Genomic DNA, 20,219 nt, shown 5'->3' with positions numbered 1-20,219 from the left:
CCAAATCTGAAATGAAAATAAAAAAGACTACCATATTAAACAAAGGGTTTTGACTTAATCAACATTGCCGGAGATCAGTTGTGCAGAAAAATATGAGTTGCAATTGATAGCTATGTTTTTGTCTAATTCGCTAGCCTAATTCACAGAGTTGTTGAGAAAGGCCCCCTCCAACATCATAAAGTTTTAGAGGCCCAATGGAAAAATGGCGACTGTACAAAACCGACAAACATGGAGCAGCTACAAGTTCAACACCACCAAATTAACTTCGAACTACGATTTTGCGTACTTTTCATTGATTCTCCTTTCGATTTCTAACATTTTGAATAATGGGAAGTGTTAAAAAAAAATTAAAGCAGTGCTCAAATCAGTATACATTTTATTCCCTGTTGCTCATCATTATTTCCACGAGTAATGTTCTTTTCATTATTTGGTTGTAATGTATCATATTCTTTTTATCTACGACCTGTGCAGTATCATATTTTTTAACCAATCCCTTTATCCAGACAATATCATAATACCATCTTCCTCAAATATTTAAATACATTTACCAAATGGTCCACAAATCTTTAGAACTATTTCAAGTTATCATTTCAATGTCTTTAGCCATAATGTGTCAATGCCATCAAGCCACATCTGTGACTTCCAACTTGGGGCTTTGTTTGATATTGTCTCTTTCACCAGATTGAGATTCAGCTCCAGACAACCATTTTGCATCAGATCAAACACGATTGGTTATAATATTCTTTAGCAACATTGAATGTGAATGTCTACTTGCAAATACCTTTAGCATCTTTTATTGGTCTCTCAACCTCGTAACGTCTCAATCTACAAACCAAGTCTTGCTCTAATGGTAGCATCGTTGCGCACACCGTCAACAGAGAAGTTGTCCATTGACTGCTTCTGCTTATTCACAAAGCGGGAGATAGTGAAAGTGAAAGCTCAGTGGATATGCAAGACGTACTCAAGCGATTTGCCTTTGATAACATCAACAAAGCCACCTTCTAGAAGAAAAAATGTTGATCCATGAAATGCATAACATATGCAAAACTCAATGGCGAGAAACACTAGTAAATTTGTTAATAAAATGACAACAAAATAGGACAGACAGATCTCAAAACATTTTCATGTAATTTACGTTTTTGACAAATTAGAATTAAAATGAGAATTGGCGGATTTCTACCTATCTAGATGGAATACCAAATCCTAGATTTAAGGGTAAATGGGGATACCGAATTCTATTTTTTGCCACTTCCAATTCCAATTTTGCACACTCAAACAACGGATTAGAAATTGAATTACAAATAACAATTCATGTCTCATTACAACCAAAGAGACCCTAAACTTATCATTATTCTCTATCTTAAAAGAAGCTAAGATGAATAATAAAGCCCATCATAGTTGGTTAAGATTTCATAGTAACTACTTATTTTTCTAATTTAGGCACCATAAGAATATTATCATAAATATCATGATCTTCCAAAACAAATTAAGATAAATCTTTACGAATACTTTGCAAAACCCTAATAATATGATAGGAAAATCAAAGATGAAAGGCCTTAAAAGATCTCCATAAACAATGATTTGAATGAGGGTCTCATTATTTCTAATAGTACAAATTCATTGAAATTGAAAAAAAATACCTCAATAATACATAGAAAAATTAAAGCTAAAAATTCTCAATGAACTACATAAATATTAGATAGAATTAAGATCTCATTATTCCATACAAAAGAAATTTATTCAAATTAAAAGAATTACACTAATAATATGATGGAATAAACAAAGCTAAAATTTCTCAATAGACTCCATAAATATTGAGTAAAATTTGGATCTCATTTTTTAAAATATTACAAACTTATTGAAATCTAAAAGAAATACGCTAATAATATAATAGAAAATTTATGATAAACAAGCTTTAAAAAATCTATAGCTTTGAATGGAACTCAGAATATTACAAACCATTGATGAATAATACAATTTTCCAAACAGGGAAAAAAGTCCACACACATAAACAACTTCTAACAAAGTATAAAACCTTATGAACTCCCAATTAAAAAGAAATCCTACTTCTCAAGCAGAGTGAAAAACTTGTAACAAACAAATTATAAAATTAACCCAGAAACCTGTCTTCCGAATCCAATTGAAAAGGAATACGACTTTGCCAGCAGGGGAAATGCCATGGAAATAAACTACTAATAAACTACAAAACTTTTTCAAAAACCTATCCTCTGAACCCCCAGTTTCTCTATTTCCATGGATTTCAGCAAAGGCGAGCTTGATTTCCACTCTTCTGAGTATTGCAGTTGAAACTCACTGTATTTTTTCCACCATGTCATGAAGCCGCTCTCTTCAAAGAAAACCTCCTTGGAAATACTTTTCTCCTCGATCATCTTCGAGACATAAGCATCGAAATCTTTGAGGGTTTTCTTGAGATGGGCATTGATAGTTTTGTGTTGCTCCTGTTCTTGCTGGAGATTCGTCAAGTCTTTAGCAGCTTCTTCTACTCGAGCCCAAAAACAAGAGTCCTCAGTTAAAGATGCAAACTTTGTGCGGGGCTTCTTTCCCGCTTTACCGCTTTCAATACGAGTTTGGTTTTTATCATACAGCCATTTCTCCAAAACCCTATGACGTAAGGGCCTGTTCTCAACTGAGAGATAGCTTCCTCTGTTGCTGTGCAGATGATAGAAATCTGCAATGTCCAGAGGCTCAACAAGTCTTCTGTATGCAGTGCCAGCATTGATCCATTTGTTTTGGAATCGGAAGTCACTGGGCAATTCATGATTCTTCACCATATCAACGATTTCATCCCAGAAATACTTTAGAACCAACCTTTTCTGATTGGCATCAAAATCTTCGAATTCGCCCAGGACTTTGAAAACATCGTAGGAACCACGGTTGTCGCCTTCATGGATTTTTTTAATGTACCATTCCAGCTCTGCCATTCTACTTTGGTTCTTGCTCAACTTTGAGTTTAGGTCCTCAATGTCCATGTCATGCTTGTTTTTCACATCTGCAGCTTTTTTCAGGGTATCAAATGCGGATTTAGTCTGTTTAACAGTAAAATCGTCAGTTTCAATTTCTAAATACAGTGAAGCACATTGAGAAAAAATAATTAAACACAGCTTCTAAAGAAGCTAAAATCAATATTTTTGAAGAAAAACATAATTTTCCTTGAATTTTCAAAATTTCAAATTGGGTGCATACAGTATCACAGTTCACAACCCCTATACCTCAAATGGACACAGCTCGGAAAACGGATACAAGATCACACTCTCAGATTAAAAAATGTATCCAATCAAAATTCTAAATCTATATGTATTAATATCATGTTTTAATCAATTTGAAATCAATCCCCTATCATTTCTTCTTAGCTCCCCTCCCCTGGAATCCCTGGTCTAAAGAGGATCCAATAACTTCCCTAGGGCATGTACGTGGAATTCGCCTTTTAATTAGAGCCAGTTTAGGGAATGCCTTTTCAAAGTTGTAAAAGATTGAGACAGTGCAAGAACATACCTGGACTAGGTTAATATCTGACGAAACGTGAGGATCAGGAAGCCCGAAAAAATAAATACTTCAATAAATATTAAGTAAAATCTAAATATTGTAGATATGATTTGAATATAAGAGTTATGAGAGCGAAAAATTTAAAAAACACAAAGAGCGATTACCAAAGTCTGAAATCCCATGGCTTCTAATTGCAGTGCTATTCCCATCTCAACGGAGGATTCTGATTGCAGTGCCATTCCTGTCTCCATGGAGGGTTCTGAGAAGATGTGTGAAGTTCTTTTTGTGTATCCACTTTCAATAATATTTTTCAACTTATTACCATAACTTGTGTGCTCTGAAATCAATGCATTGGCAATAGCATTTTGTTCTATACTTTGCAAAGTTAAAATCAGCATCTCCAAGACAGCTTGACTGTCTTCAATACAAGATGCTTCCTTGGATGACCAGAACATATAAATACCAAAGGGTTTATATGGGCTAGAATCTCCAAGGCGCTTGACATTTTCAAGAAGTTTACTGCAATCTTGTACAGGATCAGAATCATTGCCCACTGTACTACCTCTCTGAGGAAAAATTGAAATCAAATGCAGTCCAATTGATTCAAATGGGGCAAGCAGCATGCGAGGAACAACATCATGCTTTGAAACAATATGACAAAATCTTGCAGACCAATCTTGGTAACCAATTGATTCTCGAAGAGCAGCATTTCCCACCAAAGGAGAGCCAAAAGTAATGCATAATGGATAGATGTTTCTCAGCCTCCTATCTAGAAAGCAGATTGTAGCCAGGGTTGCAACTGCACGTCCTATAGACTGACCCACAAATATAATGGGTTGTTCCTTTTTCTGTTTCGACAAATTCACCATCTGACAAAAGAAACAAATTAAAGAGCTTTAAATTTGGATCACAGAACTTTGGAAATCTATTGAATCAAATAAAGTTGATTCTTAGGTAGCAGGAACTTTAAACCAGTACATTTTAAATGATTTGTTATGTTTTGAAAACTTAACAATTGTAAAGATTAATTTAGCTGGAGTATTACTGGGATGGGTGACCTCCTGGGAAGTCCCGATGCTTCACCTCTGTGAGCATCACTTAGATCCAACGAGTGCTAAGTGTTCCATTTATTCTCATGAGAGATGGATCCATGTCGAATCACTACTCATGAAACATGGGTCAATGAGTTTGATTCAAAAACTACACAGTTAAATCCTGATAGCAATATCACAAGATTGATTTAGCATAATAGATGTTGAGAATTAACAGGCATAGGTAATGGCATAAATTAACATAGATGGCCATAAGACTACACAGAATATTGTGAAGTTCAGTGTACGTTTCCAATGCTCTGTTTACTTTTTTGTAAGAAGATAAGTCATCTTGAATTGAGGATGGACCAGTTATAGAGGGGTCAGTAGCTCAGTAGCAGAGCATCTAAAACAGCAAATAGGAGGTCTTACGTTCAATTTCTATCTGATCCATGAAAGTTTAAAAGGGTATCAGAGTTCAAATCAGCAGATTCAGATCAAGATAGGAGCCCTGAGCACCTACAATGTGGACCAAAGGGGAGTGTTGGAAGATAAGCTACAGCTGAATCAAAGATGAATCGGTAATAGAAGGATCGGTACTTCAGTAATAGGGCATTTTGAGTAGTAAATGGGAGGATATATGTTCAACTCAATAGTTCGTTTATAAAGAAAAACTGTCTTTGCTGTTTATTATTCTTGTTTTCAAAATTCTATATTATAATATTTTTTATAAAAATATTAAGTTAATATTAAAAAAACAGCATCTCCAAATATTCCATCTACATATTTTTTTCCAAATTAGCTATACCAGTACTAATACCATCTCCCGCACCTGAGACTACCCTTGTTTCCTGATGACTGAACTTATCAAAGTTCAGATCAGCACATTCAGGCAAGTTAGGAGCCCTGAACACCAATAATATAGATAAAGTTGAAGTTTGGAAGACGAGTCATTCTGGTGCAGGAGCACCTAATCGAGGAACCAGGACCAAAGTGAATACAGGGCATAAGGAAGACCACGGAAGAACCCCTAGGTTGAACTATGATGTTTTAAAGCCAATAATGGCTATTTGCGATGATGAATTTAATGTAATGATTAAAAGTCCTAAAGGTTCTGATAAGGACCTTAGGACCCAATAATTGTAATTAGGTCCAATAGTGCCCAAAGTGGGTAAGAGTAGGTCCTCGATGAGTTAAGTGGATACTTGGAGAAATAAGATCCAAAGTTGATAGGTTAGAATACATAGAAAACAATTAGATAAGAGTTTAAAATTCAAATTTTTGAATGAGGGAAACTAGTTTCAAGGGTTTAAATGGACTTAAAACCATTTGAAACTGACTTGGATCGGTTGAATCAGTTGAGATGCATCCTATATAACCTAGTCAAGGTATGGGGAAGCAGAGTACTACGGTGGCAATATCATTTGTATGGACTGTTATTGAATAAACAACTACTTCTGCAATTTCCTTTGTAGATAGCATGATTGAATAAGTATATCGATTGAAATTGGCATTTGGATGGTTTGGACATAAGGATCAGACACCTTTTAATCCCTGTGAATCATCTAAGGTAGCATTGGCATTGTTTTTCTTAAACTGCTGCTGACAGAGTTTAAAGAATTTACATTTCATTGATAGTTTTGAGTTCTTTTAAGGGGTAATGATCATTTCATGAATGTAGGGACCCGTTTCTCATGGAATGATCATGATATAACATGTGGCTGACCCAGAATCGCAGAGAAATGCTTGAAACTTTGGTGATCACCATGAGTGTTCGGTAGAAGGATCACCAAATTGAAGGGTAGGTTATTGCAGTGGGAAATCTACCTTAACAAGGACATCTTTTTGTGGTTAAATCCATTAGCATATGTTGGAGGGATGGCGAAACCACTCTTGTTTGGTTGTGATTGGGTCTGAAAAGCGTACATTGAGGAGGCTCTAGTTTTTGAGGGTTTTTGGAGGGAAATTTGTGGCTTTTGTATGTGGAAGCCAGTAGAGTCAAATTGATTGCATTTTGCTCTAATTGGGGTCATATTGCAGCTCTTTTGAAAGAGCCAAAGTCAGGGGATAAGTTTTGATAGGGTTTCTTTGTAAAAGTGGGATAATTCATGCCTAAAAACAGTCACAGTTGGTCAGTATGACAAATTGGTCCAAAAAAACATATGTTGAGCCTTTAGTATGTTGAAGTATGTCCAAACGGGTACTCAAATATGTAATTTTTCTTAAGTCGTTTCGGAAAGTTCTGAGAAAAGCGGGGAAAACAGTTATTGGAGGCCTAATTGGTTACCATATTGGGACAGCATTTTGGGTTAGCCTAGGAGATAGGCACTTGAAACTTTGGAAGTTGATTCCTTTGGTTAGATTGGATTAATAGAATCCCTTAAAGCCTTTGTGGGTCATTGGGTAGGTTGGGTGCATGGTTTGGGCCATTGGAGGCATTGGTGGCATTAAGGAACATTGTGCAATAATAAAACATTTTGTGCATTTGACAAGTTGGTCAAAGAAGATTGGAAAGATCTAGTTTACTCCGCATCACATTCCTGAATAAAAAATGGACCAATCACAAAAATTACTGATAATTTAGTTGTAGAACACCCTGATAAGAAATGACAGGTCTTTTCCTAGTTAATCCATGAAATTTTATCAATTTCTAGACTCAACAACCTACACCTAATGTTGTATTGGTAGATCCCTTGATCGGGCAGGTTTCAAGCCTTGGTCATATGTAATTTACACTTGCACAACCTACACCTAGTGTTGTATTGGTAGATCCCTTGATCGGGCAGGTTTCAAGCCTTGGTCATATGTACCGGGAAGTAATTTAAATCTTGAATGGTTGACTACAGAAAGCTCCAGCTCAAGGTCAATATTTCTAGCGAATTGTCTATTTACAGATTAGTTCGAAAGGGTTAAGGGTTAGCCTAAACAAAATCTAGCATAGATCTTTAGGTCATTTAACATAAACTGGGAATCTTAGATTAAGAGGATACAATAAATAATACCATAGTCAAGTAGAGCATGTTATAAATGGGCAAAACATTTTAAAGGATAAGAGGTTTTAAGGGACAATATTTGAAATAAGATATTTGAATTAAAGATGCGTTGGTTCTAAGAGATCGTCAATTTACTGGTAGAGCATTTCAAAAGATCTGAAATTTAAATATAGTTGGATTAAGAAAAAATCAACATTACATCAAAGCCACGGCAGATTAGGAACCTTGAGCATTCTATACATTGACTTATTCTGAGGTGTTGAAAATAGACCACTTATTCTAAAATGGGTTAATCATAAAAGGGTCAATAACTCGGAAGGTGAAGAATTTAATGACAAATGAAAGATCTAAGATTAAGTTCTGACTGATCTATGAAAAATTCAATACAGAAGACATAGATTTAAAAAATATAAAGTTCTATTTTCATTAGAAGGATAAAACTTTATTAAACACAAAAGAAAGCTACAAAGCAAGAATGACAAAATTTCAACAATTACAGGTTCCTATCTTACACAACTAATCGCCCTAACATATAAGATATATTCTAAGAGAAATATCTCTTGTCTGCAACACTCCAACCCTGCATTAGCTCAGATGTTCATTTGACCAAGCAATCCACTACTCTATTTCACTCCCTACGAATTACAAAAACTAAAAATATTTCAAAGATCTATTCAAACTTAGAATCTATCATCTATCCAATAACTAAACTAAATGCTAATTAGCATTATCCAAAACATCAGCACTGATAAAATTTTGCATTGGATAGAAAAAAGTGCATCTGATTACGAGATCTAGAATTTAGAATGCAATGAAGAGAAAAGTTCGTACCTGGTTTTCCAAATCTGAATTTTGTAGAATATGGAGGAATATTTTGAGAATTCCTTTGTGGACAAGGGCAGGTTGATCATTATCACCCTTGAGACGGTCAGAGAATTTGTTGTTCTCATTCTTGATATCACATTCTCCAAATGGGCTATCCAGGACGCTGATATCTCCTGTGTAAAATGATGGGAATGCCACAAATTCTACACCTTTGTACTCATTCCGACGGAAATAAGCGTTGGCATTGTTCACAGAAACATTACTTGTCTCCTCCAGAGCTCGTTCAAGGATTTCACAAGAAGAAAGAAAGTTTGCCTGCTCTTGACCAACAGAGAACCTATAACAAACATTCTAACAATGAGTATCCACTGGGTATTTCAAGAATAACTTCTTTCCTACGAATTCCAAAACTAAAGCTGGCATTCCAAAGGAATCAATGCTTTCCGGTTAAACCCACTTAAATTGTTCAGAGGAAGTTGCAGATTTTTTCAGTTCTTCTGAACATTCAACCAAAAATTGCATCATGCTAATGTTTAACAAGCATTAGGAACCAATTCCTTTCTTAGGTATATTGGCTCCTTTCTAACTAACAGAAGCAAATTATGTGATACTAAACAACTATGATAAAATTGCAACTCAAAATGATAATCAACAAACTCATACTTACTGTGGACATGTAGGCTGCAACAATTCATCCATGCTTTTGTGTTTGGAATGAAATAAAATGTTTATAATCTAAGATATCAGACAAGATATAAGACAATCTGTTTTTAGATGATTTTTAATCTCTATGAGCCTACGCTATACTCTCACTATCAAAAATATCAAATTGTAAAAGACCTCTGCTTCAAAAATACAAAATCTCTTCCAAAATGTGCTTTGGTCATTTCAATTGTCAGGGGGCTTTTATAAGATAAATGGGTTTGAAATGTAGTAGATGTAAACAAGGAACAGGGGTTTAGGAGAAACAGGATCAAAAGGACAATTCGGGAGCAAAGAAGAGTCTGATTCCCGCGTAAAGAGGTAAAAGGAGAGAAGGTGCGAACGTCGTACTCATTGTCAGCAATAACGCGGTGCACGACTTGTATTCGTTTGAAACATGCATGTAGGTAATATAACCAAAGAAGTCAATATAAGAAAGACTTGGCAAGACCAAGGGCAAGATGTGTTTTTTTTGGGATTTGAAAAAATATTTAACATACTACTATAGGTATTCGTATTCTTATTCTTATTCTTATTCTAAGTGTGGTAGACTAGTACTATTATAATCACTTTGCATAAGTATTGCATTAGTTTATCATCTATAGATCAATAAAAGTAATTATTTTTAAATAATTCAGATATTTCTATAGTTTTAAAACTCATTTATAAGTTTTATTTTTTATACAAATTGTATGATTGATTGAATTGATTTTGTTTACATAAGCCTTTTTTTTAGAAGTTCTCGTATTACAATCTTTTTGGCGAAATTCCTAATATAAAGATAGTTATAGAACACTTATACTAAAATATTCTTTAAGAAGGGAAATAAACACACACACACACATATATATAAAGGCGCATAGATAAAATATGAAAGAAAAGCTTGAGTTTTTAAAAATAAATATAACAAAAGTTATAAAAATAAACTACCTTTATTCTAGAGTATTTCATTAAGATGTATATAGATAAATATGGTATAGGTTGATCTCCAGCAACAAAAAGTACCAAAGACAAAACAAAGTCAAACTCTTTTTTAAATTCACGAAAACTTAGTGATTTTCTTCTGAATTTGTTTTTGTTTCCAACTACAAACTATGCAAATCATGAAGATCTATTTTCTATAAAAAAATCAAATGTTTTTGATCTTTTGAAAATTGGTCAACAGTACATATTTGTGGGAGGATAGCTGCGTCCGATAAATATACACTAGCAAGATTAAATTACTATTTAAATATGTCTATATTCTTTGACACTAAAATGTGGCAAGTAAAATGCAATAAAATAAAGTTACTTAGCTTTAGGTACATGTAGATTATTTTAATATTAAAATATTGAATATTTTATTTATAATTAATAAATTTGTTTTATGTTGGACTTTTTTTGAGAAGAAGGGAGTGGAAGTCCATTAAAAAAAAAATTTAATATCAAGATATGTTAATTTTTATATTGATTTCATTATATATATTCATATAAAAAGGAGTTACCTACATTAAAAGTAATATAATTTTTTCAACTATTCTATTTGTTTATTAATTATGAATTATTTTTCACTTTTCACAAAATTTTCTATAGTAAAATAATTTTTAAATTAGACTAAATTAAATTTATTCAAAATATAAAAACATAACAATTTATATTCTATAAACTTAATGCAAATACAATTAAATTATAAGGCAAGTACATGTCACTACGTAGCACTTGTTATTATTAGTTCCTACCTATGACATGTAACTTATGGAATCTTTGATTCCAAAACTTTTATTTTATTAAACTGATCAACCAATCAAAATGAAGTATTAATTTCTATTAACACACACTTTATAGTTAGATTATTAACATTCATTTTTAAAAAATTAATTTTATTTTTCTTTGGTTAGGGCAATGAAAAAAATCAAAATTTTTGAAGGAAAATAAAATAAATTCCTACACAATATAAAAATCTAACTGCTTAAAATAAAAATCTAACAACTTTAAAATTTTAGAAAATTTTCAGTGCTCTTTGGAAGCTCTTCCATTCTACTGATAACCTACCCTACTTACAAATGATAGAAGTGGTCACAAAGGCATTGGCAAAGGCACGAGTTTCGGCAGCTAAGACAAAAACCACCACTTCTCTCAGTATTCCAAGCACTAGTAGTTGATGTGATTGATCTCTAACCATTTCCAGATCAAGTGTCCACACATAGTTGATTTTTTTCCCTCATAACCTCCCCTACTTACAGGTTCCATGTATTGGTAGAAAATTTATTCAAAGATTCTTCCTAGGCCAAATTTTCTCTTTTCGTCGGTTATTGTGATTGTATGATAATTTGCATCTGTGATTGTGATCGTATGATAATCGTCTGTGATTGTGATTGTATGATGATTATCATACAATCACAATCACAGACACAAAGACAAAATTTTAGCCAGGAAGAATCTTTCAATCATAAATTTTCTACCGATAAATGGAACCTGTAAGCAATGGAGGTTATAAGGGGAGAAAAATCAACTATGTGCGAACATTCAATCTGGAAATGGTTTGAGATCAATCGCAGCAATGACTAGTGCTTGGAATGCTGAGAGAAGTGGTGGTCCTGTCTTAGCTACTGAAACCTATGCCTTTGCCAATGCCTTTATGGCCACTTCTATCATCTGTAAGCAGGGTAGGTTATCAGTAGAATGGGAGAACTTCCAGAGAGCACTAGAAAATTTCTAGAATTTTAAAGTTGTTAGATTTTTATTTTAAGTAGTTAGATTTTTATATTGTATAGGAATTTATTTTATTTTTCTTCATAAATTTTTATTTTTTTTCATTGCCCTAACCAATGAAAAAAAGAAATAACATGAATTTTAATTTTGAAAAGTGAATGCTAATAATCTAGCTATAAAGTGTGTGTTAATAGAAATAAATTCTTCATTCTAATTAGCTAATCAGTTTAATAAAATAAAAGTTTGGGAATCAAACCTGTCATAGTAAGGAACTATAAATTTTGAAGCAAAGAAAATTTTTCATACTTCAACAATTATAACATGAGTCAGTTGCGACATTTTTGCAAGAATTTCAGGCACTACTGGGCTAACGGAGGAGGCATGCTCAACATCCCTGTCGATCTTGGCCATAGAAAGAGAAAACACTTCAGCTCTCCAAGTCCATGGATTTAAAGGATTAAAAGATGAGACCCAACAATTTCCATGAATCCATTGAAGCCAGGAATTCAAAAATGGAGGGTTTAGATTATGTGGGATTTGTGAATGCTAATACAGTTCATGTTATTTCTACTATGTGCAGTTTTGGTTTTTTGGATGTCAAACTTTCTATTGGAACCATCTAGAAAGGGCCCTAGAGATTGTAGGATCAACAACACCACCAAAAATTTGTGTGAAAGCACCATCAATTATGCTCTAAGAATATTATAATCCTTGTCGCATTTGTGTAGCACAATTTATGACATCAATCTTTTCAAATGACTTCTTGTCAGCACTAAGTTGCAACACAAACACATTCCCTGATATACATACTCTAGCTTGTAGCCCTCTGCTCCTTTTCACTCCATTCAATTCCACATGTTTGCAATCCATTCTCTTAGCATCATGTTCAATAGTTTTTCAAACAAGTAGAATATAAATCTTTTTGAATCACAAGTCTAGGGGGATTTGGTTGCACAAGCATAAAACTCTCCCCTAATATTTCTCTTCATCCACCTAGTGGAGAATGTTGGACACCCAACTATGATGGAGGTACAAGTGGTTGTGGGTTCAGTTGTACCCTAAAATTCATGTTCTCCCACCTACAAAAACCTATATTTCTACCATTGAATGAGTCATTCATATCCAATATTACAAATGTTGTAATCTCATTTCATAATTCCACCATAGGAGCCCAAATTGGAGATGCGCATTCAAAATTTGGATTTTTTGTATTAAAGACTAAAAAAGCTCTCAAGCAAGATTAATGAAAAGTAATAGAAACAAATTGCATATGGGTCAATCTGAGAAAGAAAAATTTGACTACTCTAAATACATCTTCATGCACAATCAACAAGAAAAGGAGCAAAGTATTCAAATTTTATACATTCATATCTATATTTATGAAATTGTACAATATAATGACTTTTTATTATGAAATATTGATTCTAATTAGTAAGCCTAGATTTAAACCAGACCCAAAATTGCATCCATCATAGCCTGGTTTAGTAAATCCTATGATTTTACCTCAAGTGACTCTTGTTATCATTTCACTCAGTCTGTGAGGCTAAAGTAGATCTATAGATTTGTTTGCAAAATGGAGAGTAGGGGAAAATGATCTCGAATTAGTATGATTGCATGTATACCCCCAAAAATTTTGATTAAAAAGGCTTGGAAATTCTCCAAAAAATGCAATGAAAATAAATAAAGCCATAGTCCTATACTGGTCATGCTACATGTGTGATCAAGAAAGCTTAGGATATAATTAATGGACATCTGTAAAAAGAACTTTTCAACCAATTTTTTTTCTCCTGCAAGGCACTGATAGTGGTTCACCTAATAGTGAAATTCATGAGCGATAGGCTTAGTGGTTACATTTTTAGTAACATGAGAGGGGAACACATATAAGCAAATCTTGTTTGTAGGGTCTTAAACTTTTATTACCTTTAAGCAAAAAATTTATTAGTATTAGTAGTTTATGATTTTTCTTACATGTGGAGGATATAACTATAAAGTTTAAATTAATTAAAACTATCACTTGCACCTTTGAAGGGTGCAAGGGTTACATCGATAGTGAAATATATAAAATGATGATACTATTGTTCTTAATATGTTCTAGGGTAGGTGCAAATGAAAATCAAGAAAATCATGAATAATCAAACAAGCCAAAAAATACCCATCGAATGTTTAATAGAACACTTCCATTAGCAATGGTCACTAAGGATATGTTTGGTACTAATCCTATTTTTTCTTGTTATCCCTATTGCATTTCCAGTGAGCTCAAGGAGCTCTATCGCTAAGTACTCCATTACAATGACAATGTAAAGAGGGGCACCATATCCATCTCTCTTCCCATAGAAAATTGAAGGCCAACCTTGAGAAATTTGGATACACTATTCTTATTCACACCACCCTTTCTTCCTCCCTTTCTAGCCTTGACTCTTAGGTCATAAGATATAATCTACCCAATCCAGATAAAAGAACTACTCAATTCCTCTAATATTTAGAAAAACAAATCGCTAATGAATTCTTTGATAAAATAAACATGTTAATTACCACCACTAGAGACTTGCCCTCTTGGAGACTAAGCAAGGGAGATCCATGAGAGCCCTTGAGAGAATATTTGTTATAATATGATATCTTTTTAAGAAGAATAACGAACAAGTAAAATGAAGTTGGGATTGATATAATTGATTAAACTTTTCTATAGTAAACACATGATCATAAGATATAATCTACAACTGCTCAATTCCTCAAATCTTTAAAAATACTAATAATTTTTATAATAAAGTAAATATGCTAATTACTGCTACTAGAGACTTGATATCTTTGAAACTGAGAAATGGACATCCATTAGAGTCCTTCAGAGAAATCAAGACATTCAACAAGTCCTCTAGTTCCTTTGTGCATCCCTGCCTCAAACAAAAAAATTATTTTCTTCCTTAGGACTATGGGATACAATACAAACTCGATTGTGGGGGAGTCTTACTAACCAACAAATTGATTGATGCAATGTTAAAATGTTGAAATAAAGAAGGAATGTGTCTTTCTTTAAACAAGATGATTAATATAAAAGCAATGGAAATCATGTCTCATCGGGACTTCCCCTCCTTCATGATAACTTAGACTTGATCCTAAATTTTAATTGAAGATTAAAAGAGTTGAAAGAGGATGAGAAAATTATTAGAGGGATGCAAAAGAATAAGTTTTTCTAAGCCTATATTTTTAGCAAGGTCATGATTGAAGTCCTCTAAGTATAGGGGATTAAAACACATTTTTCCTCTCAAATATTAATTTCCACCACCTTCTAAAGGCCAATCATAGAGTTAGTGGTGACCTTCTTAGCATATTTCATAATAAGGACAAAGGGTTTCAAAAAATCACAATTGAAGGCGAATTCTAAAATGGAAGTATAGGCATTGTATATGGTAAAATATTGTGACAAGGACATGAATTTGACAATGTCTTAGTTTACTGAACATGCATGTGAACATGATAGAGCTCATAAATTGTATTTGTCGCTACCTCAAGTAGAATTGTATCAATATATCATAGGCATGTAATTGCATTCTCCTCACACTATGTCAAGACATATAAGTGGTTTCTATATATAGAAGATATATTAGTACTAGATTCTCACATCTTACCAAAGATGTATTAGCCTTGCCTTTGGCTCTCCCATCACTTCTAATTGTAATTATTTGTCTCCTACACCTTAAAAGTATATTGTCTTATGTTTGTGTTCATAAACATGAATTCATTTAATTTGTATTATTTAGGGTTGCATTTAAATATATTCTATAATTGGTCATCTTCATATTTTATAGGATCACAGATGAATACATTTGATAATTTAGGCAAAGGTTGAGACCATTACAAAATTGTTGAACATATCATTATTCTCTTTTGAAATAAAATGCTTACTACTTCATATGTAACATTGAATTATACATTTCATTATCTATTTTTCAAATTATTTTTTCTTTATATATCATTTGGACATTTAGAATACGTCATTTAATAATATAATAGACCATTATTTCTCTGTCTTTTACCATCCCTATCACAAAGCTAATTATGCCACCTAAATTACTCTTGAATGATTTAAACAACATTTGTTCAAGGGAAATGTAGATGCCAATTCCAAAGAGAATGATGAAGTTGTGAGCCTCCTAACTTTGGAACAAAAGATTAGATCCCCATCTTATAAGTTTAGTAATTGCATGTACAAAGAAATAAGCAAAAAGGTGAATGCCTTATTTAAATAATCTAAAAATGTGTTTGAATGGTGTTATGACCAATTGAATAAATTCCTGAACCAACCAACCATATTCAAAAGAAAAGTGAAAACACAAAAAAACCTATATTCTCGAAAATCATTTTCCCAATCATTCATCTTGCATGGATGGCAAATTAGTACCCATGAGGAAGAATGAAGAGATAAATGCATGTTGAATCTAGAAACTTGAATAAGGCTTAAAAGATAAGAAATTACCCACACTTATCTAGCAATAAAATTCATCAAATAGAAATAACATGTATGAATAATAACTAGGTTTGAATCCCAAATCCAATACTTGGGATGATTTGGACATGCTCATTTGTAAGGTTTATGAGATCAATAAATCACCAAGATATGTGTATATGTATTTGCATCTATACTATACTAAGGGATATTTTTTAACTATCATTTATGGCACTAGTCTTATTGATTAAGAGCTCTTATAAGACTAATACATTTCTTATTGATGGCATCTCCAAATTGTGTTAATAGACTCATCTTGTCAAATATATATTTGTCCATTTATCTCTACCTAATTATTTATTTCTCTTTCCATGGATGTATAACTCCCTCTATGCTATATCTCTTTCTATATTACTTCTTGTTGCAATCTATATCTTTCTATATCCCTCTCAGTGATTTCTCAGAAGATATCATCCTTTTGAAAAATTTAAAGAATAAACATGATTAAATCTACGAATAACAATGTTTATTGTTCAAAAAAATTATGTTTACTATAGCAAAAAAAGTTTAAAAATAAAGATGGTTTGAAAAATATATTGACACTATAGCAAATATTGAATTACAATGCTACAAATTTACTATTTAGAAAAATTAATGTAAAAATTAAGTACTACATCTTATTAAAAAAGAGGGCCCTCTTTAAAATCAACTTTTATTTATGTACTTTATTTTAATTTAAATTATTAATTTGTATATGCATTTCAAAATTTATTACAATAAATTGTGTATCTCAACATTGAGGTTATAGTTTAACTCCGATTTTCATTGGAAAGACAAATGCAATATGTGTATCATTGGTCTTCCAGCATACATTCCTTGATGATTACTGATGTTGATTGGTGCACCGCATTAGAGCTTCTCTGCCCTTTAACCAAATGTAAATAAACAATGCTCACACTTGTACTACCTATATTTGAGGTAGTGGCTTCTTTCTCTATGTTTGAAATTGTGATTACAGTAGAAAAAAAATTCCTAAATTTCACATTCTCTACAAATTAGAGAGACATAGTAAACATTTGAGAAATTCTCTCACATTTTGTGATTTATATTCAATAATGGGTAGAGTAGCGAGATACTCTATATCCCCAAATTGGCATTTTTAGTAGTTGAGAAATCACGGGTTGGGTAATTAAATATGGTGTGCCTTCTTGAGGTCATAGTTGATCGATTGCAACAAGAGCACATTAAAATGGCATTTATTGCATGGGAACAAAGTTAATTTTTGAAGACCAAGCTGACATCTATTTAAAATGGAGCATAACATATGGGATTTGAAAGGGAACAGAGTTGGCATCTAAATGTTATGGTGACAACACAAAAATGATATTAATAATTAATCTCCTATATTCTAAGAATAGCCTGACAATATTTGTGTGAATTATGCAGTAGTGTCGGTAGTAACACATTGGCAAGGATGGACACATTCAACCTGGGAAGCACATGAAGAAGCCATTGAGATAGAACTACAATGATACCTTGGTTATTTTCCACCTTTTTCGTCCATTTTTTTCAACGTAAGACCATCAAAAAATCTGAACAAATCAGTCAAGGTTTTCCAAGGAGTGAAGCCTATCGGCTTAAATATAAATAATTCACTATTTTACTTACATGTGGAGGATATAACTATGACCTATACACTAATCACAAAAAGATATTTAGAGTAAGGCTTTAAAACTGCACATGGTTGACATATACATCTAGATGATTTTTGTATTTGAAAGCTAAGAGTTTAATAATAAGACTATAGAATGGTTTTTCTATATTTAATGAATAATTCAATATGCTTATGTTGGAAGAAGAGATGGTAAATATTGAATGTTAAATCATAGACTATAAAATCTATATTGACATTGATAGATTCTTAGAACTTATAAAAGTAAAATTTGATGCAGTTTGTCTTTATGAATTGGAAGCGCTTCATGGCATCCGACATTCTATTCCAAGTTCACAATTAAATATGCAACATGACTCAATTCTTATCCCAAAACCCACCACATTAAAGGCAGGAACTTTGGTGCTTGTGCCCTTGTTTTCTTTAGAAATAATAATTATATAAGATTATTCTAGATATTTTCTTAGTATGAGAATTTTTTTTTAAATTAGTTGGTTTCATATCATTTGTTTATATAAGTGTGATTTTATCTAAAGACGATATTTTCCTATTTTATTCCAAATATATAATTAAAACAAAAAGTTTGAATCCCTTCAAAGTAATCATATATAGACACATTGCACGCACACATAAATGTACATAAGGTGCATCTATATATGTATATTCATACATATCTATATAAATAATTAAATTCTTGTCACATAATTAAATAAATATTATTTATTTAGTTATTTCCTTACTACCTTCTCCTATTATTTAAATAAATATTTGTATTTCTTTATTTAATTCATGAGTTGTTTCTCTCATAATTAAATAAATATTTATTACTTATTCAATTCTTAAGAAAAGAGGATTCAATAGTTATCATACCAAAATTTGTGCAACTAATCATCATCTCAATAAAAAAAATACAAATAGTAGTAGTGAGAGTCTAAGTAGGTAAGTTACACATTAAAGTCAAGAAACTTATGTTGGCAAGTAGATATTGTAGTGTGTAACAACAAGTTTAAAACAAAACAAAACTTAAGAGATAGTAAATACATTAAATGGGAGATAATGAATGCACATAATTTTATACTACAATCAAATAGAAAAATTAGATTAAATTCAAAACATCATAATGTTTAAAATAATTGAGCATACTACTAAAGCAACATTAAAACTCTTTTATATATTTCATTTATCTAGTAATTTAAATTATTATTTTATAATTTCTTTTGGATTTTCTAAACTATTATGTATTAAAAAATAGACATTATCATGAATAATTCATTATATCATAAAGAATTTAAGTTTTTCCCAAAGAAATTCTTTATATTTCACAATAATTATATCTAAACAATAACATTCACACACACTAACACTCATGGAATATAATACACATTCATAAAATAAATCACTTGATTCCTATTTAAATAAAATTAAAATAAATTTCAACTACGTGGTGTGTAAATTTAACCATAACTTTTCTGATCTCACCTGTATCGAGGAGTTAGCCTCCTCTACTTCAACCACACTCTTTCCTTCAGTTCCTTGTTTAACAATGAAAACTCTATGTGTCATTAGTATATTAGTCCCAAAATACAAATAGAAATGATATATGTGCATATATTTCTTCATCATTTACATTTTCACTGTAATCATATTTAACAACATTTAATTTCATTTTCTAAAATGAAAGAATATCAAAGTATGTCAATAATCATGTGACATAAAAAATAAAATTGTCTAACCACATGTCTAAATAGTTAAACAACATAGCTATATAGGATGAACATAATGACTTGGTTCACACACTCATACTCAATATTTGGATCGTGGATGATGAGCTTTGGAGTAGGGAATTTTTTTAAATTTCAATAATGTTTTGGTGGGTGGGAATGGAGACTAGTCGCAGGTAGCAAGCTCCTCTGTCGATTGGCACATGGAGGGTGTCTTGAATAATGGATTGAGGGACCCAGGGTGGGGACAAGGGGTTTCTCTTCCCACTGCAAATGTCCTTGTGATTTTATCAACACCCAAGGTGGTTACGAGGAAAGTTTTGGATCCCAAGGACCCTTTGCTAGAAAAGGAAGCTTATGAGAATCCTTCTACTGCTAGCGGTAGTGGAGAGAAACCCAAGGTTCAGAAATAATGGTTTGATTTGTTTGGGGAATCCAAAGTTAAATCTCCCCCTCCTAATGTGCCAATATGGGTTGGATGCTAGGATGGAGAGTTTAGTATTTTTATCTCTTACCCAATTTTAGACCATTTAGTAGCTTTGCTAGGATTGGCTCTCATTGTTGAATTTATTGGATCTCAGCCTAATATTAAAGTTATTTGTAACTTTATCAAAAGGAAATGTCATCTGAAAGTTCATA

At 32.3% G+C, this 20,219-nt stretch overlaps 1 protein-coding gene across 1 annotated transcript; it reads right to left on the bottom strand.

The window, feature by feature from the left end:
• Window positions 1–1,914: 1,914 nt before the first annotated feature.
• LOC149529476 (lipase-like PAD4) lies at window positions 1,915–9,234 on the bottom strand. The gene is made up of 4 exons (XM_089809607.1): window positions 9,021–9,234; window positions 8,360–8,690; window positions 3,669–4,373; window positions 1,915–3,047 (listed from the first exon to the last, which is right to left on the bottom strand). The coding sequence occupies exons 1-4, from the start codon at window positions 9,050–9,052 to the stop codon at window positions 2,214–2,216; spliced, it is 1,902 nt and encodes a 633-aa protein (XP_089665733.1). The 5' UTR covers window positions 9,053–9,234; the 3' UTR covers window positions 1,915–2,213.
• Between the last annotated feature and the right edge of the window lie 10,985 nt (window positions 9,235–20,219).

The sequence above is a fragment of the Cupressus sempervirens genome, chromosome 11 (genome assembly GCF_028749045.1).
Source record: "Cupressus sempervirens isolate cs-2001-9-10 chromosome 11, ASM2874904v1, whole genome shotgun sequence".
In the NCBI taxonomy this organism is placed as follows: Eukaryota; Viridiplantae; Streptophyta; class Pinopsida; order Cupressales; family Cupressaceae; genus Cupressus; species Cupressus sempervirens.
This window is presented reverse-complemented; position numbering and strand designations above follow the sequence as displayed.

What these genes read in the sequence shown, in the direction of transcription:
- LOC149529476 (XM_089809607.1), bottom strand. Translation starts at nt 9,052, where the DNA reads ATGGATGAATTGTTGCAGCCTACATGTCCACA. An exon ending in TTGCAGCCTACATGTCCACA is followed by an intron (nt 8,691 to 9,020) that starts GTAAGTATGAGT and finishes TGTTTGTTATAG; the next exon opens with GTTCTCTGTTGGTCAAGAGC. An exon ending in ATTCAGATTTGGAAAACCAG is followed by an intron (nt 4,374 to 8,359) that starts GTACGAACTTTT and finishes TTCTTTTGTCAG; the next exon opens with ATGGTGAATTTGTCGAAACA.